Genomic DNA, 12,267 nt, shown 5'->3' on the forward strand with positions numbered 1-12,267 from the left:
TCCATACGAAAATAAGTACCCAAGTCGTGGAGTTTGCCCTGCAACACGTGAAGTAAATTTATGCGCGACAACGCCTTCGTTTAAGTAGCCACTATGTAGAGCATTTTTTTTGTTTTTCTGTTTCTCGCATTTTGTTTGCATATTTTCAGCAACACAAATTACGAACACAGACCGTAATAGAATTTCCTCCATTTTTGAATAGATGATATAGACTTACAGTAAAAGGGTGTAGTCGCTTGCCATTGAGATTTCTTTTTTATGCCGGTAGATGGCGGTCGAGCAATACATTGAAACTTGTGTGTGAACATACAACATTTTCAGCGATCTAATACATGCACAGATATCTGCGCATCTGCACATACACATTGTTGCATTTGGACGAAATATGTATGTTGTGCGAATGCTTTGTCTATTTCTTTTACATCAGTGTGCCTCTTCAACTAAATTTGCTGAAAACGATAACATACTTAATAACACAGGATATTAGTTTACATTGTAGCGATGTGCATCTATTCCGATTTCCATGAACAAATGTTTCTCCTTGCTATGGGAAAGATTTCATCCGGGAATGCGTGTTCCTTCATGCACTCTTTGCATTGCTTTAGCAAAGTTCATAGGTGGAAACAAAGATTGTAGACTTCTTAGGCTATTGACTTACCACCCTGACCTCTATTGGAAGTGTAAATGGGAATTGACAGTTTGCGCTTCGGTGTTGATTGAGAGGAAAGGGAGAATGTCAGAAATAGACGATACGGCTGTTTTGGACGTGTCATCCGAATGCAAGTCCTTAATGTTGCAGAGGCAGTGTAGCAGGGATACAGATGTCATGTCTAATTACAGTTCTTCATTGGATGATTCCGTGGTACGATCATATTATCTCAGTATAATGTGCCGAAATATGCCTCACATAGAAAAGCTTTGAATGACCCTCTAAATATTTCGTAGTAGTAACTTCCATAATCCTTTCAGGTTGCTTCCCCATCAGTTGAGAGCTTTTCAACGCTGCCAGACCAGGAATTGTCAGAGTTTGGTGTTGATACAAGGGATTTGCTGGTGAAAGTTGATAATCCACAGAAGCACCTTGACACACTGGAAACATACATAACATTTCGTATTACAACAAAGGTACGTCAACAACACATTGCGTATTGAACTGCGACATTGACGTTGCGCATAACTTATAGAAACATTTTTCAGACGACGCGAACAGAGTACGAGGAAACGGAATACGTAGTTAGGAGGAGGTACAATGATTTCGTTTGGCTTCGTCTGAAACTGGTTGAAGCGTTTCCAACTCATCTAATTCCAGTAAGTGTAAAAATCATGCTTACAGGATAACACTTCCGTAGTTACCGGTAAGTTATGCCTTTGTCAAGACGAAACACGTCCCCAATCTCTGTAGTGTTTAATCACATAAAGCAGTCATAATCAACAAATCGGCTGTTATGTTATTGTCGATAAACATATAGTGTGTTAGCACACGCCAGAAACGAGATTTTGTATCAGTTTTAGCTGAAGTATTTGATTGGCATGAGAAATAGCGAAATGTAAGCTTTTATTATTTATTCTTTGCCCATGGTCTCAAGCTGAAAATCCAGCAGAGAGTATTGGGTGTGTCATACAATAGCCTATTAACGTCAAACTTGATTTCGTTATATATAAATGAAACAAATAATTAAACAGAAATAGTCCATAATCATACAAAGGTTTTACATGTTTCACATTATATGTACACACAAATCCAAACAACATACAGAAATGATAATTTTTAAAGGTACATTTCAGTAATGATATATTTCAACACCATCTTAGTATTCACTCAAACTGTATATACATTTCTCTGTGAGATATAGTTTCAAATGATTTTTAAAACATTTTAGATCTGTTTCTTTCTTAATGATTTTGGGGAGTTTATTAAAAAAACCTTTTGCCTGCTTCTTCTGGGGCAGTCATAGACAGTTTTAGATTTCTGTTTATCTGTAGTAATTTTCATTTCCTCTTGTACCGTGTTTGTGTACATCTTTATTTAGGAGGTGTTTATCACTTGACCTTACCGCCATTATGCTTTGGTATATGTACAGTGAATATACTGTCATAATATTATAGTGTACAAAAGCTTGCCTACAGGTTTGTCTTGGTGGTATTTTTGCAATGCATCTCACTGCCCTTTTCTGAATTGTGAATATTCTTTTTAGGTAGCCAGCTTATGCATTTCCCCATATATGAACTGAATAAGACAAATGTGGGAAGACAAGTCCATAATACATTGATCTGAGGACTTTATCATCCACAGTCTTAGATGTTAGATATATACAGTAAACCAAAAAGTGCTCATTTTACTATTGTGTAACAGAACACAGGTACACTGAATTTTAGACCAGTGTTGCTAACATCCATCTCTTGCAGACTCCTAGTGTGTATTCTGTGCCCTTAAGATGATAATGTTTCTAAAGGAAAAGCTTTTCTCTAAGAATTGGGGGAAAACCGAATGCAGTAATTATACAAGATAATCATGCAAACAGTAGCTGTAGGTGAACAGATAGATTGTCTTCCTTAATTTCTGGAAGACATTTGCCACTATACTAAATTGATGTGCAAGATCAGCACAAATATGTGATTGACTCAAAGAATATTTATCAGTTGGAAACTGGTATGTTACACTGGACAGCAACCTTTTCAACAGAAAAAAAGTGACATGGAGTTTGCTGCCAGAAAGTGTAATAGGACTGCTAATGCTCTGTGTATACAGATAGCACATAATGTCAACACACTGTATGATTGTAAGGCAATGCATTGAAATTTGGTCGCTGTTTGCACTTGATGTAATGAATGGCAGCTGTGGATCATTTAAGTGTAATGTCCAAACAGAAGCAGATAGTATTACAAAATTAGCGGTAAAATTCTAGGACTTCTCCGGTAGTTTAAAAATCTGATTATAGGACTAGGAAGCGATAGAAAATTAAATGAAAATATGAAATCAGTAGCTGGGAAGGTGGATGAAAGTCAGATTTATTTCAATGGTTCTTATAAAGTTCTGTAAAGGAAACTTAAGTCTAGTGTGACAAAACTCTTGATTTGTAGGAGGCCTAAAGTGTTAAGTCCTTTAAAGTGTGAGTGGCAGTGAACACTGAAAAACTTTAAGCACACACCTCTAGGATGGATAAGTCAATACATCTGCACAAATGTATAACAGAGGTGCTCAGGGAATTTGATTCAGTTGGTCAGTGATGTCCTCTTGAAAACCTAGTGCATAAATTTAGAGAACCAGTGTACAAATAACTTGAATTGGAACTCTCACATAGTTAATGTTGTGGGGAAAGCTAGCTAAAGACTGATTTATTGGTCAAACACTTAGAAGATGCAACAGGTCTGCTAAAGGGACTGCCTACACTAAGCTTGTTCAACCTCCGCTAGAGCATTGCTGTGCTGTATGGGATCTTTACTAGATAGGATTGATGGAAGACACAGAAAAAGTCAAAGGAGGGCAGCTCATTCTGCATTATCACAAGGGGGGGGGGGGATGTCAGATATAAATGAGTTTGGTTGACAGTCATTAAAACAAAGGTATTTTTCATTGCAGTGAGATCTTTTCACAACATTTCAATCAACAAATTTCTCCTCCAAATGTGGAAATAGTGCCTGCTGACAGGAGGAGTTATTGTAATAAAATAAATTGCAGCTTCCTCAGAATGATTTAAGTGTTTGTTCTTCCCTGTTTGCTGTTAGTGTGGAACAATAGAGAATTAACTGTGAATTGCAGAGAAGTATGTTGCTGTAGAATATCCAAAGGACACTGCAGACATTCTGCTGCCTCCGCTGCATGTATCAAGTGACAGTGTTCAGTTAAGACAACAGATTCACATTGAAGAGGATTAGGTTTCAAATCCTTGTCTGTCCATAGAGATCTAAGGTGTGAAATTGATATCCTGTCCTGTGCTAGCACACTAATATTCTTTGCTGGTGACTACAGTGTTTATTGGTGTTGTGTTGGTTTCAAATGCTGCTGTTTAGTTATGTATGGTTGCACTGCACATGGTCTAGCCTTGCATCTGTATCAGCACTAAGGATTTTGACCTGACACCTGTAATATTGCAGCAAGCTGTTAGTGCCACATGTTTCATAATTGTCCTGCAGCTTTATGTGGTATGCAAGAGAAATTGTTTGGAACCACCCATATGGAATAGTCATTTGGGAACCAAACAAAATGTCTAGAGCTTGATGCAGTTGGCTTGCATGTTGGTAAAAAGGTATGGACAGAGCCTCACCCAAGCATGCTTATGAACCCTGGACCACAGCTGTAGTAGTTTACACACACTCTTCATCATATATTATTAATTCCATTTAACTCAAGATGAAATCATAAAGCATACTCTTATTTGAATGCAGGATGAATTAAATTGCTCTATTTTATAGAATTGGTAATATTATGGCAACAAACGTTGAAAATAAAATAGCTTGATGGTAGGCAGCTTCATTTTTTCAATTACTCCACATAAAAAAAATTTCGTCGTGTGTTGACTACTTCACTGTTCTAAACTGAATACTGTTTTTTCCCACCTTCATACCATGTACTCAGGAATGCTGTACTGTAGCATGGTCTCATGGCTCATTAATAAAGTGCTTGTACTTTAAGTATGTAAATGAAGTTTAAAACTGTACTGTCATTCATTGCCGTAGACTGTGGACTACTACTGGCATCTGTGATGGCTGCCATAATGTGGCTAGCATGTGGTGTATAGTCTATCATGCCACACTGTTCTGCAGGAAAACCACTCCCTTATGATTCTCGAGTGATGTGGAGGTGTGTGTAAGGAAGTAAAGCACTTTGCCTCCACATTTGTTCATGTATACATCTTTTTTGCAAGAATGAAAGTTTTGGAGATAGTATATGGACATACTTCATATCTCGTACTCTGCAGTGAAAGAATGTTTGTTGTCAATCCTGTAAGGCGGCTGATAGTGTTGTGAACAGTACCAGACTGTGTGATTTGAATCCCCAGTAACATTTCATTGTATTATTACACTCTCCATCAGCTGCAAAAATAATGTTTTGTGGTTTTCTAAAGAAACAATAAAGTTCTTTTGTTTGAGAATAATTTGTCAGTAACTGCAGTGTAATATTATATTGTGGTTGGTAACTATTACTGAAACTGTTCTCAGACAATTTACTTTCAATAACTGATCCTGTTACAGACATTAACAACTTTCATGAAATAAACATTTTATGTTGTATATTTGATTTCATAACAACATAGTTTTTTCTGCAGGTGAAACAGAAACTAAGAATGCAATCAAAAATTTTCACAAGCTGGTTGTGGGCAGTTATTTCATCTAGGTATATTTCGGATTAGTAAACAAGGTAATACTGCACTGAAAGACTGATGATGTAATGGACATGGCAGAGAAAAAAAACCTCAAGAAATGAATAAATGATGGTCTCACTAGCAATATGAAAACATTAGTAAAGCAAAAGCTGAAAAACTAATGGGATCACCTTGGTAATAGGGGATTTTGGATGGAGATGTTATTAACACCTTGAAACATGTTAAAGACTGGAAAATATAAGGCCACAGTGAAAAATAGGTTTTAACCAGGGATGTAATTGTAACAATGGAATACGTGAAATATAAACAGACTGTCATGACACTTTATTGGGTTTGCGAAGTCTCAACCAAACTGTCACCTTACAATCTAACCTAAGCCTTAGACAATGCTGCAGCTCAGTCTCATTACTGTCTCGATAAATAATTGGATTTTTACATAAACACATTTGTTGGCTTCAACTCACAACCAAATCTAAACCTCAGATTACACTACAGATCATCTGTCATGACCACGAGAGAGAGAGAGAGAGAGAGAGAGAGAGAGAGAGAGAGAGAGAGAGAGAGAATGAATAATGAATGGCAGTATTACAATCTTATATGCACATGCTATTGCCAGTGGATCTGCACAGCTCTAGTATCAAACACAATGTTATCAACCACCCAAAGTAATTAATGGCATGTTGTAAAAACACACAAATGACATAACTGAAACATACAAACAAAATATCAGATGCCAGTTACGTAACACATGACTGCATTTGTGGCTTGTGTTGTTCACTGGAACCAAACTTTTTATGTGGTATTTCATCCTGAAGGCATTTGTTGCTGTTATTAGCTACTCATTTTTACACGGTATTGATAAAATGACAGTGTAACATGTCAACTGACGCAGACGGCCACTGCAGAGCCTCACGCCTTATGTCATGAGCTACCCTGGACTGGCGATTAAACATGCATCTCCATTCCTGTGGTAGTCAACACATTAAATAACAAGTTCTAGGTGATGTAGACTCTATAGTTTGCCTTGGGATAGTGCCAGAGTCCAATATTACAACTTGAATTATTGTTCCCACACGGCTTTTCTTTCACCTGCGAGATCCCTGTTTCTTTCCATCTTCTCATTGCAGGCAATTTGCAAATGCTGTGTGTTGTATACAGCAAGGTATACAAAGCAAGTTGGCACATTTTATTGGTTGCTTGCATCAGGGTGTCTTATAGGTTTTTATGCTGAGGTTCCAGTAAATGTAGAAATTTTTATTTTCTACTGTTCAGAGTATCGTAATGGTAGTATGGACAGAAGATTTTCATTAACACATATTGCTGCCATAACTTTTACTGGGTTATTTTTGACAATTCCATAATGTTATTTTCAAATAAGTATGTTGGTGATTGAACGGTTTATCTTATAAATCTACTGGATTTTAGTAAGCCATGTGTGCAAAACAGGACTAAATCCTTCTTTTTAAAAATTGCAGATCCTAAACACGTTAAGTTCTTTATTTGCTAAATTAGTATGACAATCTGTGATGAGCTGTTCTTTGCTACCGTGAGGTTTCTTCAGTCAGTTTATTATTCTGCCAGTACCTTAATTTGCAGCATTTGTCTATACATAATTTTGCCTGTACAGGATGTGAACAATTTGTATATTGTGCACAAGTGTGTGACAGGGCAGTTTTCGGAGAAGCTATTACATAACTTTCTTTTGAATTGCATTCAATTTCCTGCCAAAAGGCTGCTATTCATTTTTTCTCTAGGGCTAATAGTTTCCACATCACAGGGGTTGGGAAAATCACATATCATTAAAAATTGTTTATCTTTAATGTATTGCCTTAAAAATGAATATTAAGTATGGGTACCACATCTATATGCAGTAGAGCTATATTAAGGGATAAATTGTGTTCTGGGGGTGTAACTGGTTGGAGGGGAGTGGCATGTGTGGAATAAAAGTGCAAGGGAAGTTAGGTTGCCAGATTGCGGTCATGCACTTCCCTTCTTCATAGGTATGTGAGCTGGAGATGTTGATGTGATCTTCAGTCTAAAGACTGGTTTGATGCAGCTCACCATGCTACTGTATCCTGTGCAAGCCTCATCATCTACAAATAACTACTGCAACTTATATCCTTCCGAATCTGCTTAATGTACTCATCTCTTCATCTCCCTATACAATTTTTACCCCTCGCACTTTCCTCCAGTACTAATTTGGCGATCTGTTGGTGTCTCAGAATGTGTGCTATAAACTGATCCTTTCTTCTGAAGATATGCAGGTGATTTATACCTACCCCCCCCCCACCCCCCCCAGATCACAAGAAGCAACTACATGATATTTAACAAAGTTATACTGACCCTCCACAGTGTGCGTTATGAATCACTGGCAATGCAGAATGTTTCTTAGTTGGTTGCATGTTCCATTGATCAATTGCACAGTACAGTAGCCATTATGAGGTGGAACATGTCAAGTGCACAAGAAATGCACATATGAAACAAGATTTTTTTACACACACACACACACACACACACACACACACACACACAGAGTTAAAGATTAATATTTATATTATTTACCCCATTCCCTTAAATGGCACAAAATGCATATACTGTATTTATAGATTTATCTATTTCTATTCAAGAATTCATATATGGTATAGGAGTTGTCAGGGAGATATGATCTTAATTTATTTTTGAAGCTATTACTGCTGTCTGTCAGATATTTTATTTCATCTGGAGGGTGTTTGTTTTTCATAAAATGCCTGAACACTAGATAGAATGCAGGTATCAGTTACTAATTATGCTAATGTAAGAACACACAATGACAGAATCTACATAAATCTCTGCACACTGTTATACACTGCTCTAGAGGAAATTGATTTTTAGATATACTGTACAGCAGCTTTAGTGTTCTTCTGAGAAACGCGACTTCCTGCACCATGAGCACGACTTGATTTTCAGTTTGCGGACAGATAGACTATACCTCCCGAGCATATCCTGTCCCGTTCTCTTATTTGAATAGGCAAAACAACTTCACTGAGCACATGTTTATGTAGTGGAGTTATTTTCATTTTATTAAAAGAGTACTTCTTTGCAGTTGTTGAGTGAGCTTTTATGTATAATACATCCCTATAAAAATGGCTGAGGAGTGTATAATTTGTAAATGTGATACTGTCGGTGACCTTTGTAGTGTTTGTGCGACGGGGATTGGATAGGTAAATGTGGCACTTTCCTGCTTTCTACTGACAGCACATTGAATTGTGAAGCCATATAATTGGGTTATAGTCACTTGGTGGTGATCAGCGAGGTACTGCACTTAGTTCACCATTGTGTTACTGGTAGACTGCATAAATCTTTTCCAGTCAGGAATACTGCAGAGTTGACTGCACCTAGTGGAGCCACTTACCACACCACCGTACTACGTCTTCAAAGATAGGTGAATGTCTATGATGGAATGGGGCTGGCCATGTTAGTCTAGAACAGTAATCTACTTTAATGCATTGCCTGAATTATGTTGAAATACCTGGAGTTCTAGAATACCTAGATGAACTACTTCCATTTCAGAGGGAGATGATTGAAGCCTCTGGGTGTCTTCGGATGTTGAGAGAGCTGAGACTGAGGTGATGAATTTGATATCCCTAGCGCTGTGAAAAATATTTCAGATAAAGACAGTGGAGACAATGATATCAACATTGTTGAATAGATATTGACAGCATGGTACACTTGGGACAGGCTTTTCAGGGTGGTGGACAGTTGACAGTTCCAACAGTTAAGCTTTCTTACACATAGCAACCGTAAATAAGTACTTACTTAATGAATTGAAAAAAGCTCCACTGTGTAAACAAAAGCTCAGTGAAGTTATTTTGTGTACTCAGATAAGAGAACTGTACAGAAAAAACGCTGGGGAAGTATAGGCTGTCTGTAAACTGAAAAGTGAGCAGCTTTCATGGTGGGCAAACTGACTTCTCCGGAAGAACATTACAGCAGCTGTACAGATGACTAAGAATCAATTTCCACTCCATCACTGTTGAGCACTGTGCAGGGATTTATGTAGATTCTGTCCATATGCATGTCTTGTGTTTGTGTTATGAAAAACTCGTACTTGCCTTCCACGCACTGTTAAAGTATTTTGTGGAAAATAAACACCCCGAGAGCATGTCTAAACACTGCATCACCAGTGATTCATGGGACGCGCTGTGGAGGGTCGTTACAACTTTGTGAAACATTGTGTAGTTGCTTCTTACGATGTAGTGAGAAATCACCTTCTTGATCTTCAGTTTGTGGACCTACCATCCATTGTACTCCTACCCCCTCCACTCCGCTCTATTACGTCCCTGGAACCCAATTTATCCCTTAATACCGGGTGATCAAAAAGTCAGTATAAATTTGAAAACTGAATAAATCACGGAATAATGTAGATAGAGAGGTACAAATTGACACACATGCTTCGAATGACATGGGGTTTTATTAGAAAAAAAAAAAAAAATACAAAAGTGCAAAAAGTGTCAGACAGATGGCACTTCATCTGATCAGAATAGCAATAATTAGCATAACAAAGTAATACAAAGCAAAGATGAAGTTCTTTACAGGAAATGCTCAATATGTCCACCATCATTCCTCAACAATAGCTGTAGTCGAGGAATAATGTTGTGAACAGCACTGTAAAGCATGTCCGGAGTTATGGTGAGGCATTGGCGTCAGATGTTATCTTTCAGCATCCATAGAGATGTCGGTCGATCACGATACACTTGCGACTTCAGGTAACCCCAAAACCAATAATGGCACGGACTGAGGTCTGGGGACCTGGGAGGCCAAGCATGACTAAAGTGCTGGCTGAGCACACGATCATCACCAAACGACACGCGCAAGAGATCTTTCACGCGTCTAGCAACATGGGATGGAGCGCCATCTTAATAAAACCCATGTCATTCCAAGCATGTGTGTCAATTTTTACCTCTCTATGTACATTATTCCGTGGTTTATTAAGTTTTCAAATTTATACTGACTTTTTGATCACCCGGTGTAACTCTACTGCACATTTAATATTTGTTTTTAACCCACTTCATTTAAAGATGATCATTAATTTTAAACTGTTAAAACGATAGTTTTGATAATTATGATTTTTCTAATCCTTGCAGTACAGAAACTATTGGTTGTAGAGAAAAAATGAATAGCTTACTAGCTGATGATGCTTAGTATGGTAGTTTTTATATGTGGTCTAAAAAGTGTTCCATTGATATGCAATCTTATTTGTGCAGCAAACATTTGGTCTGGGAAGGCAAGCAGAGTCAGATCTAATGTGTGATTTAGGTAAATTCGGTTTTCTGTGGGTAAAATTTCAACGGGTAGGTCAGATGCACAAATCAATGTGTGGGCTACATTCAGGATGGTAGTTGTGTAATGGTGGCAGGTAATGGGAAGGTGGGTCTGGATATATCACATTGGGTGACATGAACAACCCCAACATTGTAGTTCAATACACAGTGTGCCACAAGGTCGACCTTGTTTGTAACAGGTATAAAGAAGTAAAGAAATTTTTCACACGGGAAAATCGTACAAAAGTACCATTATTTGACCATCGAACAGGCTCCCATATGGAAAACATAGTAATAAGCATCCTTGGAATAGATAAACCATTCCAGGCAAATGCCGGGATGGTTCCTCTGAAAGGGCACGGCCGACTTCCTTCCCTAATCCGATGAGACCGATGACCGCGCTGTCTGGTCTCCTTCCCCAAACAACCAACCACCCAATAGATAAACAACTGAAAGAGTTGAAAGCAAACAAGTCACCAGGTCTGGATGGAATCCCAATTTTCTTTTTCAAAGAGCACTCTACAGCATTTGGCTCCATACCTAGCTTTCATTTATCATGAATCTCTCGCCCAAGGCAAAGTCCCAAGTGATTGGAAAAAAGTGCAGGTGGCTCCTGTGTATAAGAAGGGCAAAACAATGGACCCGCAAAATTATGGACCAATATACGCAACATCAGTGTGCTGCAGAATCTTTGAACACATTCTCAGTTCGAATATAATAAATTTGCTTGAGACCAAGAATCTTATGTCCACAAATCAGCATGGTTTTAGAAAGCATTGCTTGTGTGAAACGCAACTTGTCCCTTTTTCACGTGATATATTGCGAACTATGGATGAAGGGTGACAGGCAGCATCCATACTTCTAGATTTACAGAAAGAATTTGAAAAGTGGTGCCCCATTGCAGGCTGTTAAAGCAGGTACAAATGTATGGAATAGCTTCACAAATATGTGAGTGGCCCAAAGACTTCTTAAGTTGTAGAACCCAGTATGTTGTCCTTGACGGCAAGTGTTCATTAGAGACAAGTGTATCATAAGCAGTGCTCCAGGGAAGTGTGATAGGACTGCTATTATTCGAGATATACATAAATGATTTGGTGTACCAGTTGGGCAGTAGTTTGCAGTTGTTAGCTAGTGATGCTATGGGGTACAGTAAGGTGTCGCAGTTGACTGTACGAGGATACAAGACGATTTAGACAAAATTTGTAGTTGGTGTGATGAATAGTAACTTACTACAAATGTAGAAAAATATAAGTTAATACGGATGAGTAGGAAAAACAAACCTGTAATGTTCAGATACAGCATTAGTTGTGTCCTGCATGACACAGACACATTGTTTAACCCTTTAAGGCTTGGAGGCTAATGGGCAAATTATTTTTTTTTAATTCAGAGAGACTGTTTTTGGGAGATTTAATTCTAAGTTACTCGGGGTACCATAAGCTGTAATTTTCTAGTGAATATTATTTCTAGTTATCTCACTATTTGGTGGCATAATATTTGGCCACTGTTCCCTTAAAGTGACACATAGTAAGTGGCTAAATATATGGAAACCTTCTGAACTATGCATTACTCATTTTGGTTTATTTATTCAGTATAAAGAATACATTGCTTAATTGTCGAATGAAATTTCATGTAAACTTAACCAT

At 37.9% G+C, this 12,267-nt stretch overlaps 1 protein-coding gene across 2 annotated transcripts in view; it reads left to right on the forward strand.

The window, feature by feature from the left end:
- Positions 1-667: 667 nt before the first annotated feature.
- LOC126248627 (sorting nexin-7-like) overlaps positions 668-12,267 on the forward strand; it is a 144,933-nt gene continuing 133,333 nt past the window's right edge. For both annotated transcript variants that reach the window (XM_049949798.1, XM_049949797.1), the window contains exons 1-3: positions 668-862; positions 970-1,125; positions 1,198-1,308. In XM_049949798.1, the coding sequence (XP_049805755.1) occupies positions 734-862; positions 970-1,125; positions 1,198-1,308 (396 nt within the window). In that variant the 5' untranslated portion in view covers positions 668-733. The remainder of the gene's footprint in view (positions 863-969; positions 1,126-1,197; positions 1,309-12,267) is intronic.

The sequence above is a fragment of the Schistocerca nitens genome, chromosome 3 (assembly GCF_023898315.1).
Source record: "Schistocerca nitens isolate TAMUIC-IGC-003100 chromosome 3, iqSchNite1.1, whole genome shotgun sequence".
Lineage (NCBI taxonomy): Eukaryota > Metazoa > Arthropoda > Insecta > Orthoptera > Acrididae > Schistocerca > Schistocerca nitens.